Source organism: Mustelus asterias, chromosome 21 (genome assembly GCF_964213995.1).
Source record: "Mustelus asterias chromosome 21, sMusAst1.hap1.1, whole genome shotgun sequence".
Taxonomy (NCBI): Eukaryota; Metazoa; Chordata; class Chondrichthyes; order Carcharhiniformes; family Triakidae; genus Mustelus; species Mustelus asterias.
In genome coordinates, this window is record NC_135821.1 from 58229960 (window position 1) to 58255298 (window position 25339).

Here is a 25339-nt window from a genome sequence, read left to right on the forward strand (position 1 = left end):
CAGGATAGTGTGTCGCTTAGAGGGGTACTTGCAAGTGGTGATGTTCCCATGCGGTAGATTGGCGATGGGGTTTAGGGAGGGAATCACAGATCTGAGGGCCTAAATAGCCACTGATGGAAGGGTGAACATTGAGTTCTTAGAGGGTTCTAGGGCTGGAGAGATAACAGAGATCTTAGGATGGATGACACCATTGAGGGCTTTGAACAGAAGAATGAGAATTTGATTTTATTAATGAACTGTAAGCTATGACGGATGAACCAAACTTGATTTGAGTTGAGAAAAAGTTGGCAGAATTTTGAATAAGAAGTTTATAGAATCTTAGTCAAACTTCACAGGGAAGTCCGCCATCCTCTCCTGATAGATAGAATCAAACCACTCATGGGTGGCACGGTAGCACAGTGGTTAGCACTGCCGCTTCACAGCTCCAAGGTCCCGGGTTCGATTCCCGGCTCGGGTCACTGTCTGTGTGGAGTTTGCACATTCTCCTCGTGTCTGCGTGGGTTTCCTCCGGGTGCTCCGGTTTCCTCCCACAGTCCAAAGATGTGTGGGTTAGGTTGATTGGCCAGGTTAAAAATTGCCCCTTAGAGTCCTGGGATGCGTAGGTTAGAGGGATTAGCGGGTAAATATGTGGGGGTAGGGCCTGGGTGGGATTGTGGTCGGTGCAGACTCGATGGGCCGAATGGCCTCCTTCTGCACTGTAGGGTTTCTATGATTCTATGAGAAGATGGAAGGGGAGAGTAGCAAGGAGAGCATTGAAATAGTTGTCTGGAGGTAACCAAAATGCTTGGATCAGTGTTCAACAGTAGCTGAGGCAGGGGCAGAGACAGTTGATACTGCAAAATTAGTTTGCCACTTGTTTGGAAAATAAATCACTTCAACATTATCTTAGTCAAACTTCACAGGGAAGTCCGCCATCCTCTCCTGATAGATAGAATCAAACCACTCATTCTGAGACACGAGAAAGTGATTCTTCCAGTCTCCAACAATCCCTAAAATTAAATAATGCCAGATTAAACGTTAAATAAAACTTATTAATTCTAAATTTGTTATATTTAATATATACATATATAGTAACAGATTAACAATTTCAACATTATGCATGTGGAGTAATGCATATTGGTACAAAACTGAACTATGTCCAGAAACACAGATTGGGTGATTCTGTGATACAACATTCCTAATGAGGAGTGGTGCTCATTGAAAGTGCATCTTGGGAAAACAAAGGCCATTAAAATGAATGCATCCGGAACCATGAACTGTACAGCAGTGATATACTAAGATCCCGTCCTTCGTCCTTATGAGCAACCCAACTGTAGGGAACATTGGATTCTGGAATCCTGCTTAGAGAGATAAAGATCAACGGTGCAAACATTCCTGCATAACCTGAAGCATTCTACAATAACACCTAAATTTTTTCTTTAAGCAAAAAGGTTTAATGTAAATAAATCCAGTAGTACTTCTCAATTGTAGTCAAAATCTATCCCAGTGGGAAACTAATTTCACATATTCATTGTGGTAGCTACAAGCATTTACAAAATTTGAGCCTTCGTTGAAGATCACTACTGGTGAGAATACTCAACCAGAACCAAATTATTTCTACATACTTCTTATTATGTTAAGTTTCTTGATAATGCAATAAGGACTGAAACAGCCTTTAAAACAAACAAAGCTGATTTGTACTGATCTAGTCCTTACCTGCAATCAGTGCTTTACTCACCTTTTCTATAAAAAGAGCCTTTGTCAGAATAGAACATCCCTGATACATCTTGGTAATTTGTTTGGGGATTTTCTTTCATAGAGTTGAAAGTGCATTGGTCCAAAATTGACTCCAAGGTTCCTGCATCCAGCTTTTTATTCAGAAAAGATGCAACTTTTTCAATCACACTCCTGAGATCCTTTAACACATTAAAATTACAGTTAGGTTAGTGAGTTAAAAATTCAAGGTATAATTTCTTTCCAACATAAATTAGCCTGAGTAGCATTTTCCTACCATCATAATATGGGAGCCATTTACTCAGTTGGCGGGCCGGCTGGTTTGTGATACAGAGCAGTGCCAACAGCAGGGGATCAGTTCCTGTATCTGCTGAAGTTATTCATGGAGGCTGTCTTCTCAACCTTGTCCCTCGCCTGAGGTGTGGTGGTCCTCAGGTTAAATCACCACCAGTCAGCTCTTCCCCTCAAAGGGGAGAGCAGCCAAAGGTCATTTGGGATTATGGTGACTTTACCCTTTTACCTTACTATCAAAGTATATGTAGTTATATTATTGTGCTCTTTATATGTAATACAAATGAGGTATGTGAATTCCATTTATACGAAGAAATCTGGTGGGCTTTATTTACAGCTAAGCAGTCCAGCAATCTCTAGTCTAGACACATCTTAGAGTACTTCAGTCCAGGGAGACACTGCAGCTCCTGGTTAAATGATGACACCTCAGGTACCTGATTCATCTGCATGTTAAGCTGCTGAAAGGGGTATCATTCTTAAGAGCGATATTACAACAGTATACACATCCACTAACAAACTTGGCAACACAATTTTGAATGAAGATCATTAAATTGTCTGCATTCTTCCTCAATTATTATAAGTCAGAGATTTTTCAACATAGTTGCAGCAATTAAGTAGTCATTAATAGCCATTGTGTCAACCATGGTTCAATGACATTCTCACTGAGTCAGGTATTTGTGGGTTCAAGACCCACTCCAGACAAACAATCTAGGTTTACACTTCAACACAGTTCTGAGGGTGTGATGCACTATTGTAAGTGCTGTCATTGGATGAGCTGTTACCCCAACTGCTTCTCGTTCTGCCACCAGAGAGAGTGGTGGCGGCTTGCAGCAATGCACCTAACAGATGCCCAAGATCATTGTGGAACCTCAAGCCAAAGGCAGGATGAGGATTGTTGTGATGAATCAGGGACAGTGGGGTGGTTTTCAGTGCACCCCTTTCCCAATCAGACACAGAATGAGTGACCACCATCCCTACCCCTGGGAGACCACAAGGTTTGCTCGACACCTTCCGAGAGTGCAGGAGAGCAGTGGAGCCCCCACTTAATCCATGAGTCACCACTAATAGTAGTGTTGACAAACCTACTTCAGTAGTCGGCAGCAGTGGCATCATCTGTCCTCACTAACCTCTTATCAGGGTTTCCTGACTGGCTCTGGGGCCCCAAATTGCACTTAATCGCTTCTGAGAGTACATGCCTATCAATGCATACTCCACCAAGTGCAACCCTAGATAAGGCTGGCACTGCTGCTGCATGGCTGCCGACCTTTTGATTGGCTGACAGATTTTAGGAGCAGGTGGTCAACCTGTGGTGAACCATCGTTGGTTCCCACTAGATAGTACTGAGCCAGGGTCTGGCCAGTACTACAAGTATGTATATATGTTGCTGTTGGGGTTAGGGATGGGTTGTTCTACTTGTTGCTGTTGGGGTTAGGGTTGGGCTGTTACACCTTGTATTATAGTTATTGTGGTACATCCCAGTCGGGCTCCGCCTCCTGGGAGAGGTATAAAGGTCTCTGCTCTGTCTGGGACCCCTCAGTCTGGGATCGTGTATATAATTAGTAGCTTCGTTGTTACAGCAAATAAAAGCCTTTATTTCCTGAGCATCTCAAGCCTCGTGTGTGATAACGCGCATCACAACCTTAATAAGGACAGCTGCTCTGGCAGCAAGCAATTAAGTAGTTGCTACAGACAAGATGCGGCCCTAGATCCCACTGAAGTGGGTTCATCACCATATCAGCCCTATGATTCCTACTACTAGATATATCCTGTTAAGCCCTCTAATTTATTCCTTTCACTGGGATCCCCGTCACTCTTCCACACTCCAGAAAATATAGGCCCATTCTACAGTACTTTCTGACTACTTTTTTCTTCAAAACCTGATCTCCTGTTGTTTACCTTCCAACTCTAAATTCTGACCCATTCCTCACAGTCTTTTGTTAATACTAACCATCCCAGTTACCCGTTGCTGCTTTGCTCTATATTTCTAGCAATGTAGAGAACTGTGACTAATTCCTCCTTGGTTGTTGATTAATCAACAAGCCAGTTAATAAAGCCAGCTACCGGACCTCCCCCTATGTCACAAAAACAGAAAATGCTGGAAAATCTTAGCAGGTCTGACAGCATCTGTGGAGAGAGAATAGAGTTAATGTTTCAAGTCTGATTGATCTTTTTTATGATATGGTTTACTTTTCCCAAAATGGAGGCCATTCTGGCTCCCCCCCCCTCATTCATAAACCTAAAGTTTTGGTTCCAAGAACCAAGCTAAATATTATTATTCATACAAAACCTCAACACAGAAAATTCAATATTCTCCCTGCTTTATAATAATTTCAAGTCTACAAAATTCATGATTTATTCACTTACTTTCTGCATTTCTTCATATGTCACAAACAGGAAGTTGAGTTCATCTTTATGGCTGTACCAGTCTCTGATATGGTCAAACCATGATCCATAAAACACTTAAAAGACAAGTATGATGAATAAACAATGATACTGCAAAGAAGCAACTTTTCCAATCCAAAACCACTTCAAGTATTGATTAACCGATTCCTTTAATTTGTAGGCATACATGTACAAAAGATAAAATGGCACTTTATGCATGCATATGTCATTTTCCTAAATCATTTGTACATGAAGACAGTACCCAGCCTAAATCTGATTTACACAGTGCCCACAGCACACCACAAAGACACTGGAATTGGGAACTGCACATGGTGAGCCACAGGATAAGAGTGGGCAGGTGGTGAAGTCACAGATGCTTTCTGCTACAGGGGATTCAATTAAGGACTTTGATTAGGTGGCATGCAGCAGAAAGCTGATGAACATGCACACTGTGATGCATGATGAATTGACATGTTTGCCAGACTGCATCTTATACTATCAAAGAATATAGATGAGTCAAGCTGCAATGCAACATAGTGCTTGGTATCCATCCTTTCCACCATGGAGGCCAATGATATGATACCTCTGATATGATAGACTCACCTGTGGCACAGCATCTGATGGCTGAAGTCAGTTTTCACTGCAGCACAATTGGAAGCCACCAAGGCTGCTGTGGAGTTGATGGAGGTCATAGGATCTACGCTTGCTGCCATGTAAACTCATCTGATATGCAAGCTCTGACAGCACTGCAGCAGTCAGTGCTCCAAAAGATTACTGGCTTTGTTGAGTCACTGACCCAAGGAAGTGACCAGTAATATGTTGAGCATGAACCTGCGGGGTGACAGTGATCTTGTTCCTCATTATTTTTGCAAGTGGATTTCAGCAAAATAGACAAGGACAAGAAGTATTGCCTATCCCTAATAGCACTTGAGTAGATGATGGTGAGTTGTCTTATTAGACCTGACATTCCACAGTGCTTTTAGGGAGGGAGTTCCTGGATTTTGACCCAGTGACACTGGAGGAACAGTATTACAGTTAGAACTACATCAGGATGGCATGTGGTATGGAGGGGAACTTGCAATTGGTGAGGTTTTCTTGCATCTGTTGTCCTTACTCTTTGAGGTGGTAGAGGCAGTAGGTTAGGAAAGAGCCTTAACATGTTCTGCTTTGCCTCTTGTAGAAGGTGTACACTGTTGCCACTATGTGCCTGTGGTAGAGGGAATTAATGTTTAAGGTGGTATATTGAGTGTAGGTCAAGAGGTCTGCTTTATCCTGGATGATGTTGAGCTTCTTGAAGTTAGAGCTACATTCTTCCAGGTAACTGGAGAATATTTCACCACAATCCCAACTTGTGTCTTTAAGATTATGAACAAGTTCTGGGAGTCAGGAGGTGAATTACTCGTGGCAGAATTCCCAGCCTCTGACCTATCCTTGTAGCCACAGTATTTATAAAGTTGGTCCAGTTACATTTTGGTCATTGTTGACACACCACATAATGTTAATGCTAGGGAATTCAGTGATGGTAGTACCATTGTCAGTGCTTTTGTTGTTGCCTATCATCCAGTCAATCCAGATTGCTGTGCAAGGTGCTACAATCCAAAGCTGTGTCTTCAAGGTCCAGAGCTTTCCAAGGCTGCCTGCAAAACCATCTGCAGTCTTCACAACTGAAAATCAGCTGTCAGGCACATTCTGTGCAGCAATCACTGGACTGGCACTCTGTAGGAGCACCAGGACAGTTAAAGAGATTCACAGGACAGGCACTAAAGGAATGCATAAGGGTGAACAGTTCATTTTTGTTTGTATAGTTGGATGTATAGTTTGATAAAGATATAATGGCTTTGATTGCTGGATTTTGATCAAGAGGACATTGAATAATAACAAGATTGAATAATTAATGGCGATTCCCCAGACTCCTGACAATACCAGCAGTGGAGCAGCCCTAATGTGGAGAGGCCATCAGCAGCATTCGGGCAGCCTCCCAAGGCTTCTCAGCAGGGCAGAGAGTGCATCGTATCCAGAGGTTCCATGGCCCATGGAAGGCCCCCCTCCCCATGACAATGGCCATCCAACATGACCTCACCAACATCTAAAGGAGTTACTCCTCCTGTTGAGGCGTGTCTGCCTAGCTCTGTTAGGATGACGGCTTGAAGAGCCAATCCACTTTCCTGAATTAGCCAGTGGGCCCAAGCAGCGGCCAATTCTGTGACTGCCATCAGGAACATTGCCGCGACGATCCCGCTATTGACCTATGTTGTCTCAGAATCTGCATTTGGTCTATAAACGGGGGTCTACATAGGGCCATTAAAATCCTAACCACTGTTTAGAGCCCTCATACCTGTTGCAGCCTTCTTTTGGACAAGTCACCGCATCCTCTAACCTCCCTGTGAAGGGGCAGCACACTCCTTAGCAAAGCCAGAAACTCACCACAACACTCCCAAGAACACATCACAATATTTCCACTATATTTGCATTATCCAGAGTTGGTCAAAAATCACCTCACCTGCATGTTGTTGGTTAACATAGAACAGTACAGCACAGAACAGGCCCTCCGGCCCACGATGTTGTGCCGAGCTTTATCTGAAACCAAGATCAAGCTATCCCACTCCCTATCATCCTGGTGTGCTCCATGTGCCTATCCAATAACCACTTAAATGTTCCTAAAGTGTCTGACTCCACTATCACTGCAGGCAGTCCATTCCACACCCCAACCACTCTCTGCGTAAAGAACCTACCTCTCATATCCTTCCTGTATCTCCCACCACGAACCCTATAGTTATGCCCCCTTGTAATAGCTCCATCTTGTAGGAGGAAATAGTCTTTGAACGTTCACTCTATCTATCCCCTTCATCATTTTATAAACCTCTATTAAGTCTCCCCTCAGCCTCCTCTGCTCCAGAGAGAACAGCCCTAGCTCCCTCAACCTTTCCTCATAAGACCTACCCTCCAAACCAGGCAGCATCCTGGTAAATCTCCTCTGCACTCTTTCCAGCGCTTCCACATCCTTCTTATAGTGAGGTGACCAGAACTGCACACAATATTCCAAATGTGGTCTCACCAAGGTCCTGTACAGTTGCAGCATAACCCCACTGCTCTTAAACTCCAACCCCCTGTTAATAAAAGCTAACACACTATAGGCCTCCTTCACAGCTCTATCCACTTGAGTGGCAACCTTTAGAGATCTGTGGATATGGACCCCAAGATCTCTCTGTTCCTCCACAGTCTTCAGAACCCTACCTTTGACCCTGTAATCCACATTTAAGTTAGTCCTACCAAAATGAATCACCTCACATTTATCAGGGTTAAACTCCATTTGCCATTTTTCAGCCCAGCTTTGCATCCTATCTATGTCTCTTTGCAGCCTACAACAGCCCTCCACCTCATCCACTACTCCACCAATCTTGGTGTCATCAGCAAATTTACTGATCCACCCTTCAGCCCCCTCCTCTAAGTCATCAATAAAAATCACAAAGAGCAGAGGACCAAGCACTGATCCCTGTGGCACTCCGCTAGCAACCTGCCTCCAATCCGAAAATTTTCCATCCACCACCACCCTCTGTCTTCGATCAGACAGCCAGTTACCTATCCAATCGGCCAACTTTCCCTCTATCCCACACCTCCTCACTTTCATCATAAGCCGACCATGGGGGACCTTATCAAACGCCTTACTAAAATCCATGTATATGACATCAACTGCCCTACCTTCATCAACACACTTAGTTACCTCCTCAAATAATTCTATCAAATTTGTGAGGCACGACTTGCCCTTCACGAATCCGTGCTGACTATCCCAGATTAATCCACATCTTTCTAAATGGTCGTAAATCCCATCCCTAAGGACCTTTTCCATCAATTTACCAACCACCGAAGTAAGACTAACCAGTCTATAATTACCAGGGTCATTTCTATTCCCTTTCTTAAACAGAGGAACAACATTCGCCATTCTCCAGTCCTCTGGCACCATCCCCGTGGACAGCGAGGACCCAAAGATCAAAGCCAAAGGCTCTGCAATCTCATCCCTTGCCTCCCAAAGAATCCTAGGATATATTTCATCAGGCCCAGGGGACTTATCGACCTTCAGTTTATTCAAAACTGCCAGGACATCCTCCCTCCGAACATCCATTTCCTCCAGCCTATCAGCCTGTAACACCTTCTCTTCCTCAAAAACATGGCCCCTCTCCTTGGTGAACAAGTTAACCCTTTAAACAAATGCTCAGCAATGTGTGCATGGTCCAAGCTTAAAAAAAAGATGCTTAGATCAACCAGAACAACTGTTTGACATCATGATTTGACAAGTTGGTAGACTTCTGGCGCACATATGGCATTTTGCTTTATACAGAGTTGAGTGGGACCACTTCAGAAGCAGTCTGAAGTGCTGTGCAGGCCATTCTGAGGGTCTTTGGCTTTTGGCACTGAATTTCTAGCCCAACAAATCTTAAATAATTTGACAATTTAAACAAATTAATGCAATCTTTTTGATAAAAATTAAGAAAGCTTAAAAAAGCTTACCATTTCCTTCAACAAATTGTTCGACAAAATCCTGAAAATCCTTTGGTGTCTTCAAGAAACGACTGTATTTGTGAAAGTGATATGATGACACAATAACATCCTTGGGATTTCTGGCAACATAAATGATCTAGGTTGGGAAATAATTGGAAATCAAAGTCAGTCCCCAACTGCTGTGGATTTATTTCTGTCTATATTGGGCAATAACCAACCCAAACACCTTAGTTTGCTGTAACTATCTTTCTCAACATTTTTCACTTGCTAACTAGCTCTTATAGAAATGTCACATTGTTTCAGGGATTACGAAAAAACACTGAAACCGTTCTCAAAATCACAAGGTGTAGGTTAGATGGATTAGCCATGGTAAAAATGCTCGGGGTTACCGTGATAGGGTGTGGGGGGGGGGGAGGTGTGGGCCTGGGTAAGATGCTCTTTCAGAGAGTCAGTGCAGATTCAATAGGTGGAATGGCCTCATTCTGCAAGGTAGGGGTTCTATGGTTTAACTTAGACTGCTGCCAACAATATCATCAGCTTCATAGCTTTTTGCTGCCCCTTCATTACTTTGTCCAACTTACTTCATGACTGAAGAGATGTTCCACTTTAAAACGAATCGCTGTATGTGAGCAGCAGTGGCAAAGTCTGCATTCCTATTTACTCTTGAGAAGATGGTGGTGAGCCACATTCTTGACACTACAGTCCTTATGGCGTAGGTACACTCACAATCTGTAAGGACGTACATTAGTCTTACCAGCTAATTTGGTCTTGTCAGTTAATTTGATTGATTTGCAGTGATTCTTTTAAAAATCATTGGGGGAAATTTTAACCTCCCAATATGGACAGGTGTTTGTGCGGGCACCAGATTAAACGATGAAAAATTAGCGGCATGTAGGAAGCAGGCAGAAACCTGAGTATATTTGATAGCGTGACTGGTCAAGTAGATCCGACATATAAATGTGTTAACAGGGAATTAAGTTGAGTTTTAACCCTGGATTCTGTCTTTAAATCTGAGCACATAGGTTTCTGGGACTGTCTGAAACTCTCCAGATAAAACAGCAAAACAACAGTGGGAGTTGACAGGGCTGAGCAATTGACAGGCAAGAAAGGCTTTAGATACTGTCATATGACAGTTGCTTCCTTGCCTAACTGAAAGAATTTTGCATATGTTCACAGAGTGTGGTTTCACTGTTTTGGAGATGGTTTCCAAAACTTTGAAGATCATTTCTGCTATCATCGAGGTTTTTGCCTTTGGCCTGCACTTCTTCGTTGTCACTTCACAAAAGCATAGGAGCTGCTAATGCAACTGTACCTTGGACATCTTATGAAGAGCAACAACACGAACAACAGGAGCAGGAGCAGCAGCTGGCTTCTCTTCAACCACCTACTACTTCATAGAACAGAAGGAATGAAGACAGAGCCCCAGCTTCCAAGAAACGATACCCCCAACATTTGGTATATTGGCAGAGAATTAGCTTTCTGCACATGGCTGAACACCAGTGTTTTCGGAAGCTCAGGCTTTCCCGTCGAGTGGCTGCTGACATTTACATCCTTCTGCAAGAAAACTTTCTGTCAAGCGGACCAGTTTGGGATGCATTGCCAGTCATCAATGTCACCACAGCTCGAAATTTCATTACATCCAGCTCCTTCCAAGAATAATTGCTGAATTTCTCATTTTTGCCCACAAGTAGATTCTTTCTATGAAGTACATCTCCCAGGTGACCAATATCATGTTTGCCAGGGTCAACAATTAATTACATGTATTCCACTCCTGATTAAGCCAGTCAGAATGAGAGGAAGCACAGATTTGATGTACTGACTGGATTCCCACATGTCCAGGGAGACATAGATTGCACATACGTAACATTCAAGGTGCCCCTAGCTGAAAGGGATTATGCTTCATTAATGTTCACCTGGTCCACAATTACCAAAAGATCATCAAGCATGCCTTTGCAAACTACCCAGAAATTTGCCATGATGCCTTCAAATTGCACCAGTCAAGTCATCAATAGATAATTCAAAACTTAAAAAGAGTCAGTATGTGCCTTTTTGGAAACAGGGCTACTTTCTATAAAAACAGACAGGAGGAGATTCACCAGTATGTTGCCTGGGCTGGAGTGTTTAAGCTATGAAGAGAGTCTGGTTAGACTGGGGTTGTTTTCCTTAGAACAGAGAAGGCTGAGGGGGGAGAAAAGCAACTTAGTGCGGATGCTGGAATCTGAACACAAACAGAAAATGCTGGAAAATCTCAGCAGGTCTGATAGCATCTGCGGAGAGAGAACAGAGCTAACGTTTTAGGTTACTGCAGCTAATGGTAACACCATGAGAGATTCCACAATTCATACCGAGTATGGCTGGTGCAGTCGCAACATCTTCATGATCTACACATGTGCCATTGGTGAACTTACAGAAAGATTCTCCTTTTGTTGATTTACCCCAAGGTAAAAAGCTCCAGAAAAATGCAGCCCTTTCCCAGCTCCTGAGGGAAGAGATCAAATCCTTGGCCATGTGGAACCCTGCACTTGGTAAACAGTATGTTCTGCATACCAGGTCAGTAAAGGAGTGCTGAGGAGATGGACCGGGTTCATTGTGTTTCCCTGGAACCATATAGGTTGGGCTGTGGGCTGCACATCTACACTTCCCGCTGCCTCAGAAAAGCAGCCAGAATAATAAAGGACCTCATGCACCCTGAACATACTCTCTTTCACATTTTTCCGTCAGGAAAAAAGATACAATAGTCCTTAAACACATACCATCCGATGCAAGAACAGCTTCTTCCCTGCTGCCATCAGACTTTTGAATGATCCTATGACATATTAAGCTGATCTTTCTCTTCACCCGATTGGTAACTGCAACACTATATTCTGCATTCCTTTGCCTCTATGTATTTTATGAGCAGTATGTTTTGTTTGTATAGCATGCAAGGAACAATAGTTTTCACTGTATCCCAATACATGTGACAATAATAAATCAATTCAAGTCTGGATGACTGTTCAGAGCAGAGGAGGAACTTGATTGAGGTGTACAAAATTATGAGGGACATAGATAGGAAGAGATTTACTTAAAATATTGAACTACTTAAAACAGTGGTTCCCAAAGGGTGCGGCACGCCACACTGGTGCGGCGAGAGAGGATGGCAAGTGTGGCGGGAAGATTCAAGGACAATCAAAGAAACATTTTGATGCACTATCAATTACGATGCGAGGACTCCAGTGAGTGAGTGAAATAATAGGCTTTTATTCGCAAAAAACAGGAGCACACCCTTGTAGCTAACCTGGCCCAGACTGAGGCGAGGAGGAGGAACCATCACCTTTATACCTCGCTCTGGTGGAAAGCGAGGAGTCTCAGGTGGAAAGGGAGGAGTCTCGGGCCAGGTGCAGCATGGGTGTGTCCAGACATACACATGTAATTACAGTGGGTCGCCACATTCACCCCCTCTTTAAAAAAGAGTCCAGCGGGGGTGGGTGGAACAATATATACAGAGGCATGAAGATGTATATATACAAGAGTCACGAAATTGAAGTAAGGCGTCGTCCCCTCACAGGTTCAGCCTGTCAGGCAGCTTGATCAGTCGCTGTGACCGCCGTAGTACCAGTTGAGGTGTTGCTTCCGATGGCAGGGTGGAACCGCTTGAGTCCGCCGTCGTCCCTTCGGGTCGGGTCCTGCGTGGTGACTCCGGGGGCTCAGGCGAGCTGCATACAAGGGGCAAAGATATAAGCGGACCTGGTGCTACCTGAACAGAGGGGTCTAGGGATGTGGGGTGGGGGGTCATAGTGGGCTCCGGGGCACCCGCAGGCGCCAGGTCCCGGATAGCGACCATGTCCTCCCGCCCATCGTGGTATGCCACATAGGCATATTGGGGGTTGGCGTGGAGGAGCTGGACCTTTTCAACCAGGGGGTCCGACTTATGGGGCCGCACATGCCTCCGGAGCAGAACGGGGCCTGGGTACGCCAGCCACGACGGTAGTGCGATTCCCGAGGAGGACTTCCTAGGGAAAGCAAACATCCGCTCGTGGGGGGTGGCATTGGTGGCCGTACACAGGAGGGACCTAATTGAATGCAGTGCATCGGGGAGGACTTCTTGCCAGCGGGTGACTGGAAGGCCTTTAGACCGTAGCGCAAGTAAAATGGCCTTCCAGACTGTCGCATTCTCCCTCTCTACCTGCCCGTTACCCCTGGGGTTATAGCTGCTAGTCCTACTCGAGGCTATGCCCTTAGAGAGCAGGTACTGACGCAGCTCATCATTCATGAATGAGGATCCCCGGTCGCTGTGGATGTAGTTAGGGTAACCGAACAGGGTGAAGTGGCTGTGCAGGGCCTTGACGACCGTGGTTGAGGTCATGTCCGAGCAGGGAATGGCAAAAGGGAATCGGGAGTACTCATCTATGACGTTGAGGAAATAGATGTTGCGGTCAGAAGAAGGAAGGGGCCCTTTGAAATCGATGCTGAGGCGTTCAAAGGGGCGGGTGTCTTTTATGAGGTGTGCCCTGTCCGACCGATAGAAGTGCAGCTTATACTCTGCGCAGACCGGGCAGTGTCTGGTTATAGACCAGACGTCCTCAACAGAATAGGGCAGGTTACGGGCCTTAATAAAGTTGTAGAGCCTGGTGACTCCCGGGTGACGGAGGTCATTGTGGAGAGTCTGCAGTTGGTTCACCTGTGCGCTGGCACATGTTCCGCGAGACAGAGCATCCAGAGGCTCGTTGAGCTTCCTGGGCCGATATAAGATATCATAATTGTAGGTGGAGAGCTCAATCCTCCACCTCAGTATCTTATCATTCTTAATCTTGCCCCTCTGCGCGTTGTTGAACATAAAAGCCACCGAACGTTGGTCCGTGAGCAAGGTGAACCGTCAGCCAGCTAGGTAGTGGCGCCAGTGTCGCACTGCTTCGACGATGGCCTGAGCCTCCTTCTCGACAGAGGAGTGTCGAATTTCCGAGCCTTGGAGGGTTCGTGAGAAGAAGGCTACGGGTCTGCCCACCTGGTTAAGGGTGGCGGCCAGGGTGAAGTCAGACGCATCACTCTCCACCTGGAAGGGGATTGACTCGTCCACAGCGTGCATCGTGGCCTTCGCGATGTCCGCTTTGATGCAGTCGAAGGCCGAGCGGGCCTCTCCCGACAGGGGAAAAAGGGTGGATTTGATAAGCGGACGGGCCTTATCCGCGCAATTAGGGACCCACTGGGCGTAGTATGAGAAGAAGCCCAGGCATCTCTAAAGTGCTTTAAGATTGGTGGGAAGGGGAAGTTCCATGAGGGGGCGCATGTCGTCAGGATCGGGCCCGATGACCCCGTTCTCCACTACATACCCCAGGATGGCGAGGCGGTGAGTGCGGAAGACACACTTCTCCTTATTGTAGGTCAGATTTAGGAGAGTGGCCGTACGAAGAAATTTATTAAGGTTGGCGTCGTGGTCCTGCTGATCATGGCCGCAGATGGTGACGTTATCCAGGTACGGGAAGGTGGCCTGCAGCCCGTTCTGGTCCACTATTCGGTCCATTTCACGCTGGAAGACCGAGACCCCATTGGTGACGCCGAAGGGAACCCAAAGAAAGTGGTAGAGGCGGCCATCCGCCTCGAAAGCCGTATATTTGCGGTCCTCCGGGTGAATAGGGAGCTGGTGGTAGGCCGATTTGAGGTCAATCGTGGAGAACACCCGGTATTGCACAATCCGATTGACCATGTGTGGTGAACCATCGTTGGTTCACCACTGGGGTTTGTTACCATGTTACTGTTGGGCTAGGGTGTTATTACTGTGGGGGTTGTACTATGTTGTTGGGTTAGGGTGTTTACCTGTTATGAGAGTTATCGTGGCACATTCCAGTGGGGTCCCGCCTCCGGTGGCAGGGTATAAGACCCCCTGCTCCGGCAGGACCCCTTCAGTCTGAACTGGTGTATTCGTGTTAGTAGTTCCCTTGTTACTTTATTAAAGCCTTCAATACCGAAGCCTTGATTCCATGTGCTTATTGACGCGCATCACCATGTCGAATATGTGCGGAAGGGGATACGCATCCAGCTGCGTGTACCGATTGATGGTCTGACTGTAATCGATGACCATCCGGTGTTTCTCCCCAGTTTTGACCACTACCACCTGCGCTCTCCAGGGGCTGGTGCTAGCCTCAATGATCCCTTCCTTCAGGAGCCACTGGACCTCGGACCCAATGAAGGTCCTGTCCCCCGCACTGTACCGTCTGCTCTTAGTGGCAATGGGCTTACACTCGGGGGTGAGGTGTTCGAATAGCGGTGGAGGGGTGACTTGGAGGGTTGAAAGGCTGCAAGTGGTGCGCGGTGGGCAGTCTAGGAACTGTGGGTTGCAGACGAAGATCGGGGGAAGAGGCCCGTTGTACTGCAACGTGACACTCCTAAGGTGGGTCATGAAATCGAGCCCTAGGAGTACGGGAGCGCAGAGGTGTGGCAGCACCAGGAGCTTAAAATTTTCGTACTCGGTCCCCCGAACCGTAAGGGTCACCACACAATACCCGAGGACATCCACCAAGCGGGACTTTGAGGCCAAGGAAATGGTCTGCTTGACTGGCCGCACAGAAAGGGCGTAGCGGCGCACTGTATCGGGGTGGATGAAACTCTCCGTACTCCCGCAGTCAAACAAACAATTTCCCACGTGGCCGGTTACCTGGATGTCCATCATGGACCTGGCGAGCTGATGCGGACGAGACTGGTCTAGCTGGACCGCTGCCACCGTGGATCGCGGAGAATCATCGACCGGCGTCCAAAATGGCGGCTCCCTCGTCTCGCACGCGGCCAACGGCATCCAAAATGGCGGCTCCCTTGACTCCCACGCGGCCGATGGAATCCAAAATGGCGGCTCCCTTGACTCACACGTGGTTGATGGTGTCCAACATGGCGGCTCCCTTGACTCTCACGCAGCTGATGGCGTTCGGATTTTCGGTTCCCTCGGGTCGCACGCTGCGCTGTTTGGCTTCGAGGCCGACTTTGCCCTGCAGACTTTAGCGTAGTGGCCTTTCTTTCCGCACCCAGAGCAGAACACTTCCCTTGCTGGGCAGCGTTGTCGGGGGTGCTTCCCCAGACCACAAAAATAGCACTTTGGGCCTGCAACAGCCGCAGCAGTTGAGTCGTTGGTGGGGCGCTGTGTGGCATAAGTCTGTGGCCCTCCTAGGTACTGGGGTGATAGTGGCCGTGAGGCCCACGATGTCGCGTGGTCGGGTGCGTAGGCCTCGAGGTTACGGGATGCCACTTCTAGGAATTCAGCGAGTGTCACAGTTTTTGGTAGATCTAGCCCACCTTGCTCTAGCAGGCGCAGGAATATAGTTGGACGCGATGCCCGTAACGTAGGCATCGCAGATTAAGTCCTCCGTGTACTGCGCAGCGGATACAGCCTTGCAGTTACAGGCCCTGCCGAGCACCCGTAGTTCGCGGAGAAACTGTGCGCTTGATTCTGCCGGCCGCTGTTTTCAGGTAGTCAGAAAGTGCCTGGCGTAGACTTCATTTGTCTGTTTGCTGTACTGGCTCTTTAGGAGCTCTAGCGCGTCCCTGTACGTCTCTGCGTCACAGATGGTGGCATAAACTGCGTCGCTTACCCGGGTGTTGAGCACGTGCAGCTTGTCTGACTCGGACCGGACGGCAGTGGAGGCTCCGAGGAAGGCTTCAAAGCACTTCAGCCAGTGATTGAAGCTGTTGGCGGCTCCCAGAGCTTGCGGATCCAGGCTTTAGAAGTTGCTCCATTCTGGTTTTTTTTCTTTGCAAATAAAATTGATGCACTATCAATTACGATGCGAGGACTCCAGCGAGTGAGTGAAATAATAGGCTTTTATTTGCAAAGAACAGGAGCACACCCTTGTAGCTAACCTGGCCCAGACTGAGGCGAGGAGGAGGAACCATCACCTTTATACCTCGCTCTGGTGGAAAGGGAGGAGTCTCAGGTGGAAAGGGAGGAGTCTCAGGTGGAAAGGGAGGAGTCTCGGGCCAGGTGCAGCATAGGTGTGTCCAGACATACACATGTAATTACAGTGGGTCACCACACATTTAAACATGGTTTAAACAAGCATTGTTTTATACTTTCTGGATGTCCCATGATCATATTATAAAGTAGTTGTGTTCTATGTTATGAATCAAGCACTGCTAGGAGTTGTTTTTTTTTGTTTTTGAATGTATTTCTTATCAATAAAAAATTCGGTGTGGCGCGAGCAAATTTTTATTCCAAAAGTGCGGCCCAGTGAAAAAAGTTTGGGAACCACTGACTTAAAACTATCTTAATACTAACCATCAAAAATACTGACCTATAAACTACCCCTGATGCCCCCCTCACTCCTGCTTATGTTGCAACATAACTTCTTGATATTTCTGTCTATTTCAGACTCTAATACCTCAACAATTCTCAGTGAATGTGTGTTGCATTTCACATTTTTTTTACCTCATTTGTCCCAAGCCCAGTGCGTATAAAATTCCTGCTTCTCATCTATGCTTTACAGCCCAAATGAATTCAATATTGGCATAAAAATACAGATAATTGGGCCAGTTTTAACTGGGAAAATGAATGTTAATTGGCCAATAATGGCCTTAAAATGGAATTATTTGACATACAGCCAGATGCTTCCATTTTGAAACAATCTCCTCCTTGGTTAGGTATTGATGGTTGACATCGTAACTCTGCAATGCAAGATCCTATGATGTAGATGACATCCTGATTGAAATTTTAAGGGACAAGTGGCAAATTGTTTCAGAACTTTGTTTAAGTGGTTCATGTGGTTAGTGCTTTTTGTAAAGTTCTAAGTTTTTGTTTGGTATGTATTATTTTAATGGTTAATGTATTTTTATGGTTGGTTATTGTTTATGTATTCGTGTTAGCTAAATGGGTTTAAAGACAAACATTCCATTTTAAACAGCATAGCTAATGTGCAGCATGGTGGCACAGTGGTTAGCACTGCTGCCTCACAGTTCAATTCCGGCCTCGGGTGACTGTCTGTATGGAGTCTGCACATTCTCCCCATGTCTGCGTGGGTTTCCTCCAGGTGCTCTAGTTTCCTCCCACAGTCCAAAGATGTGCGGGGTAGGTGGATTGGCCATGCTAAATTGCCTTAGTATCAGGGGGAGTTGCAGGGTAAATACGTGGGGTTACAAGGATAGGGCCTGGGTGGGATTGTTGTTGGTGCAGACTCAATGGGCTGAATGGCCTCCTGCACTGTAGGGATTCAATGATTCTCAATCAGTCTTGTGGGATCTTGGCAAAGGCTTTGCTAAAATCCATATAAACTACATCAGCTGCACTTCCCTCATCCACACACTCGATCGCCTTTTTGAAACATTCTATTACATTTGTTAAGCATAACCTCCCTCTAACAAAGCCATGCTGATTATCCCTAAGCAATTTATGCATTTGCAAGTGGAGATTAATTCGCTCCTTCAGAATTCTCTCTAATTGTTACCCTGCACTGACATAAGACTCTGTGGTCTGTAATTCCCTAGTTCATCTCTACCACCCTTCTTGAAAAGTGGAACCACATTAGCTCTCCTCTAGTTCTCAGGCATTTTTCCCGTGGCCAGAGAAGAATTAAACATTTTGTGCCAGAGCCCCTGCAATTTCCTGCTTGCCTCCTACAGCAGACTGGAGAGATGGGAACACTCTGGAAGCGGGCAGTGATCTCGTGCTGAAATCCAATCAATCTCATGCTAATTAGCCTCACGCTCGGATCTGGTTTGCACCTCTAGAAAGGGACCAGGATGATTGTAAACTGTTTGGCGCCGGGCACAAAAGCCGTTTTTAGGCCTGCATGCAATTTTCTGGGATTGACGCAATCTGTGCCAGGCGCAGTGAGTCTGGAAAATCACCCGCCCACCGATGTAGCCACAATAGCATGAGTAGCAGCTTTCATTATTCAAGAATAAAATGTATTACATTGAAAAAAATCACGAATATTAGCAGTATGATCAGAGTTTCTTTTCTGTAAATTTGAACATAATAATTCACCAAGTGTGTAATTATTTCTGAAAAATAGATTTGTCAATATAGGCAGAGGTAGCAATATCAATGTATCAAGTAACTCATTACATTTCAATTTTATTTAAAGCTTGTTTAAAGCGCACCTTGATCATTTTGCTTTTCACAATATTTGGAACCATGTGGTAGTTTAAATGTGTTGTCAACAGCTGATAGTCACGGGAAACTGTCTTGAATAAAGGATACTCTATCCATGGGGCTTTAGCATAGAGGTTCTTGAATTTTTCACCAGTATCATTGGCATTGCTTAAAATCAGACTTATGATCTGCTGCAGCCAAGTAGTTCCTGAAAAATAAAATAAATACTGGTCAAAAGCTGGTTGAAAAATGGCACTTTATGTTGGTGTGGGAACTTCAAGTCTGTGTGTAATTTCTTTCTACCCTATGAGTAAGACTTCTGTTTCAGTTCAGTTTTAATTGCAATATCATCACAAAAAGAACAATTCTGTGGTTACAAGGGGAGGCTGCCCAGTGGTGCATAGATGCACTCAAAGCAGGAAAGTCAGAACACTTGGGGAAATATCATTGCTCTGAAAGTACCAGGAGCACACTGCCCACTATTAAGTGGTCGAAATATAATGGTGTTCAAAATACTTGAACAAAATAGTTTACAGTCAGTTCTCACTTAAATTTGTGGTTGTGCCCTTGAACACCGTGACTTTAAGTGTAACAATAGTTAAGTAAATCGTGGGTTTCCATAGGAATAGGTGTTAAAGCCTGAGTTAGGTCCCTTCGGACATTTCTTGCCTGGAAAAAAAAGTGTGAAGTTGAAATGCTGTGCCGTACGTCCGCAGCACATTGCATACCTAGCTAGAATAATGACCCATAATATCCGATCATCGGCGGAAAGCTGTGGGCTGCCAGAAATAAAATAAATTTTTGCGTACTTACCTGCCCTGAAAAATTGTGCCGGAACTCCCAATGGGAGCAGCAACCTTTGGCCTTCAGTGGAACCATCTCCCCAGGCCCAACATGATGCAAGAGGCCTCAAACCACACTCTCTTATGAAGCGGCCAGACTGGAATGCCCACTGAGGTCCAGTTTGGAAACAGCAGTTTTGCATTGAAAACAGAGAAAGATTTCCCTGCTGTCATAAAAGGTTGTTGAAGCTTTTCTTTTACTATTTATTTTAAGTAGTTAATCCTATTGTTATTGGCTCATTTAAAAAGTATTTATCATTTTCATGATTGAAGATGAGTATTATTCAATGTATGAATAGGTTTTGTTATTTGTCCTAAATTTGTGAAACTATTTAAATCTGCATTATATTGTTATGTCTTTATGCATGGCATGCTTATAAGTATGTTTTAATTTAGAATATTCTAAATCTGTGAAACTACTGCTTAAATCTGCATTTAACTTTACATTAGGCATGCTTATAAGTGTTCGTATGTTTTAATTTACAATGTGAAAACTGAAAATTTAATTGGCACAATGAGAGGTCAGAACTTCTTGGACCATGATTTGGATATCTGCAATAGATTGAGCAAAGGAGAGTTCAAGGGGGCGATTCTCCCACCCCGCCGCGCTACATTTCTAGCACAGCGGGGTGGGAGAATCTCACGGCTGGGCATGCGCGGGATTCACGCATGCGTTCCCGCCACGAGCGCATCTCCCGGTGCCAGATTTCTGGCCCCGTCAGATCTGTGCTGGAAACCGACGGGAAGACCAGGTAAGTAATTTTAATATAATTTAAATGTAATTAGTGGGCCCGGGACTGAATTCTTCAGGTCCACTAGCCTTTCCCACGCCGCCAGAGTGTTTCACTCTAGCGCGGTTTACAGTCGGGACGACCTCACTGGAGTGAAGGGGGTCAAGTGGTGGGGGAGAGGGGGAGGTTCCTGGGCATGGGCACCCTGGCAGTGCCAGCCTGTGGTCCCTGGCACTGCCCAAGGGGCAAAGTGCCCATGCCTGGGGCACCTTGGCATTGCCCATCGGGCATAGGGCAGTGCCAAGTGGGTGGGGCCTAATGAGGGACGGGGCTTGATGGGGCAAACAATGGGATGGGGGGGGGGTCCCACTGCCACTCTGCATTAGGATCCGATCAGGGCAGGAGGAAGGCCAGCAATCGGGGCGGGTTGGGGGGTGGTGTGCCGGAGGGGATGTCTGCATTGTGGGGAGGCGGGGGGGGGGGGGGTCTGCCTTTGGGGGATCAGAGGGGCAGCACTGCGGAGTTCCCAGCGATTGAGCTGGCACAAATGGAAGGCTGACAGTTCGGGGCCACTGCGCATGCGCAGAGACCTGCTGGTTTCAGCCTCTTGGGTGGGAATAGGCTCCGCCCCCTGAAATTTAATGATATTCACGCTGGTGGCCTCTACAGTGCACAGAGTGTGGGAAATTCTAGTCTGAACTCCCACTGAAAAAACCAACGTGAATAATCCAGTTTTCCCGTGAATTTGACACTTAGGTCGGAGTTTTACTGCCTCATGAGTCGGGGCAGGCGAGGCTCGCAAAACGGAAATCTCCGTTGCCCTCGGGCAAGATTTTACGATCTCACCCAAGCGAGGCCATAAAATCCCGCCCTTCGAGTTTTTTTTAAGGAGAATTCCGGCCCACATTTTGGGCTATGGAAAATTTAAATGTGTTTATCATTAGTATTCTTCTGCCTTGCCTACTTCATTTATAACTGTTCCGTTTCAATAAAGAATTTGTATAATTTCGTATTTAAATGTTTTGTTTTAATAAAGCTTTAGTAGCATTTTGTAGTTTACTGGAAAATATTTATTAACAAGAATAATGTTAGAAATACAAAACTTTAATACCATGTTAACATTTAACTAAACATTTTACCATTGCAGCTGCACTATGATATTTTGTTTAGTTGCCTCATCAAATTTCTTACAAAAAATATTTTTTCTCTAGCAACAATCAATAAAATATTTTTATATATTAACACAACAGTTCTGTTGTTTCGTAAAAAAAAGTGAAGGAGGATGAGGGGCAAAGGGAGGGGGGAATGGGGAGAGGGGGAATGGGGAGAGGAGGAAAGGAGGGAGGGGGAAGGGAAGGGTTTGGATTTTACATGTAGCCTGACCCTTCCATGCCTACGTCAAAGTCTCAAAAAGAACTTCAGTTAAGAAGCCAAGCTAAAAGCGTGATATACCAGCGGTGAAAGAATATCTGCACTAGATTCTGTAATACCTATCAGAGAGATATTCACATTGGCTTACAGGAGACTTGCATATATCATCTTAAGGAATACACTTTCTTAAAGCATTTGAACTAGCCAAGTTGCATAATGATCAACGTTACATCAGAGAGACTCTTAAAATCGGGTTAAACACTGCTTAAAATAAATATCAAAATCCAAATGCTTTTCAGCTGAAATTTATTCCAGACACTAACATCACCTTGTTATAAATGAATTTTAGTGGAATTAGTTGTCATGACAAAGTTGTATTTTTTTTTCTTAAGTTTTCTTTCACTTTCTGTGTATTACAAATATGTTAAACATTTTTAAAAAACATTTACAGAAAAATCTACCCAAAGAATGACTGCTGCCTCTACTCGCTGCAGCTAGAAAAAAACGAGTTCAAATAAGGGCAGAAACTCACTTATCATCAGCGCAAGTGACATAAGTTATGGGGAGATTGCAGCTCAGCGCTTCCGTACCGGCATCTTTCCGAATACGAATCGGAAGTTCAAACTTGGCGCTCTTTCAGCACACATGTGCATGCACCAGAACTTCCATGTTGTCCTGACACCCATGTGCGGGGCACAATCAAGTCAAACCAAGATTCGGGCTGGAAGTTATAGGCCAATGTGCAAAATAAATCACTGAATGTAACAGAAATACTATATACATTGGAATTAGATAACACTAAATCACCCAAATAAGCAGAGTAGTGAAGCTCAGGTCTCTTATGATTTTTTGCCTTCCCCACACTCTCGCTTTCTCTCTCCATTACTACTCTGTCTTTCCCTCACTCCTCCTCTGTCTGTCTGTCTCTATATCTCTCTCTGCTTTCTCACTGTCTCTGTCCTTTTCCACTCTATCTCTGTTTCCCTCTCCCCTCAGCCTCTCTCTCCCCTTTCCCAATCTGGGGGGAGGAGGCGGAGTGCACATGACATATAATCAAAAATGGCAATATATATTTTTTAAAGACCCGAAAAATAAATAAGATTAAAACAGAATGACTTCAAGCAAAATTATGACCTATAGTGAGGATTTACTGTATGCTGGACTCATTGGGGTGAATTTTCCCATTCCTCCCACCACGGGAATCAGCGGGCGAGGAGTGGACCATGGAAAGGTCCGTTGACCTCAGGCAGGATTTTCCGGTTTCGGGGCGAGCGCAGCCGGAAAATCCTTCCCATTAACTTTCAAGTTCCTTCTACATTTTCCAAGGATTACTGCTGAAATGCAACACCATTAATGAAGGTCAGTTTCCAGATCATGATTGTGTGCTCTGGCCATTGTGGACAGAGAAAGAACGGCTACAACAATGATTTAACAGCAATAATGCCAATAGTGACTTTAAAATGGCTATTCTGGCTGAGAGTTGAGCATGCTGGGATTTTTTTGGCCAACTTATAATTAAAACCAGATGCAGGTCATAAAGTTGCTCTGAATAAGGCTCTGGTCTGGGAGATATGATCTGAAGCTGCCTGAGTTGACCAAATAAGGGAAGTTGCTAACATTTGACTCAGACATTGTAGCTTCCATTTATTGCCATTATGCGTGGAATATGCAGTTTGAACTAAGCGTAATGGCATTGTTTGCAAGTAATTTCATTGGATATTCAAGCAGTTTCTGGTTACACAGTTGGCTGGATGACAGAGAATCTTCTGGAAGCAAGTGGAGGATTTGTGGCTAAAAGACATACAGTCCTTAGTTTGCCAGCGACAACTCTATAGAGACTAACCATCGGAAAAAGCACGTGCCCTGAAGGAATTTCCCTCAGAGAAGAAAATAGATTCTACATCGAGGATATTTCTAGGCCAAGGTTTTTCCTAAACTTGGTAGCATCTATTTTCAGTTAAATAGTTAAAGTTAATGTACAGTTAGAGTTAAAGTTCAGTTGAGAGCTGATGTTCAGTTAAGTGTTAAAGTTCAGTAAAAGAGTTAGTTTAATCTTTAAAAGAGTTAATGAGTTGAAACTATTGATGTTTGAGTTGGTACCAGAAGTATTGAATTAAAGAGTCAATTATTGTACTTGTTTGTCTCATTAAACTGGAATGCTTGCAAGGTGTTTAAATTAAACGCCCGATAACACCATCAATGGCAGACCTTATTTACCGACAGGGAAGGTTGGTAACAACATTTCAATATTTTTGCATGCCATTATAAAGACTTCTCGTCAAAATCATCCCCCTACACTGGGTCATCTGGTCATGTCATTGCGCAATTTGAACAATATGTTTCACAACAGTACAAGGGATGGGCACCCGGTGACTTGTACTTCACTCCTCACATAGAAACTAGAAGCAGGAGTAAATCCATTCGAGCCTGCTCCACCATTCATTATGATCATGGCTGATTATCAAATTCAACATCCTGATCCGCGTTCCCCCATATCCCTTGATCTCTTTCGCCCCAAGAGCTATATCTAATTTCTTCTTGAAATCACACATTTTGGCTTCAACTACTATCTCTGATAGCGAATTCCACACATTCACCCGTCTCTGGAAGAAGAAATTTCTCTTCACATTAGTCCTACAAGGTTTACCTCTTATTCTCAAACTATGACCCCTAGTTCTAGACTTACCCACCATCGGGAACATTCTTGCTGAATCCATTCTGTCTAATCCTCTAATCCTGTTAGAATTTTATAAGTTTCTCTCAGATCCCCTCTCACTCTTCTGAACCCCAATGAATACAATCCTACCCGACTTATTCTCTCCTCATATGACAGACCTGCCATCCCAGGAATCAGCCTGGTAAACCTTCACTGTACTCCCTCTAATAGCAAGGACACCCTCCTTCAGATAAGGACACCAAAACTGCACACAATACTCCAGGTGTGCCCTCATCAATGCTCTGTACAATGCAGTAAAACATCTCTATTCATGTACTCAAATCCTCTCACTACGAAGGCCAACATACCATTTGCCTTCTCGACTGCCTGCTGTTAGATTCAGGCAACAAATTGCGTCCCAATCCCAAATGCCCAGAGTTTCAGATAAGTATTGGTGATCCACCAGATCAAAGGCCTTCTGTTCAAGAGACAGAATTCCAATTCCTCTGGGAATGGTGAATCAGGTCCTGGACCAGGTGGATGTTATCGTGAATGGTCCAGCCTGGGACCATGTATGGCTGGTCAGGGTGAATCGTGGTCGAGCACAATGCCAAGGCAGAAGGACATTGCCCTGGTGAAGATTTTGCAATCCATGCTGAGGAGGGAGACTGGATGCAGGTTTTATTGGCAGGTGGGGATCTCTCTTCTTGGGCAACAGGGAAATAAAGGGCCTGTGGCACGAAACGGGCATCTCCTCGGTCACAATACCCTCACCCAGAACCACCACGTAGTCATTCTCCAGGATTTC

At 45.2% G+C, this 25339-nt stretch overlaps 1 protein-coding gene across 1 annotated transcript in view; it reads right to left on the reverse strand.

Annotated features, from left to right (window-relative positions):
* Positions 1-723: 723 nt before the first annotated feature.
* The window catches only part of LOC144509305 (amine sulfotransferase-like), a 40088-nt gene continuing 15472 nt past the window's right edge, over positions 724-25339 (reverse strand). The window contains exons 4-8 of the mRNA XM_078237948.1: positions 18940-19139; positions 8893-9019; positions 4369-4463; positions 1718-1895; positions 724-989 (exon numbers count right to left, since the gene is read on the reverse strand). Of these exons, the coding sequence (XP_078094074.1) occupies positions 886-989; positions 1718-1895; positions 4369-4463; positions 8893-9019; positions 18940-19139 (704 nt within the window). The 3' untranslated portion in view covers positions 724-885. The remainder of the gene's footprint in view (positions 990-1717; positions 1896-4368; positions 4464-8892; positions 9020-18939; positions 19140-25339) is intronic.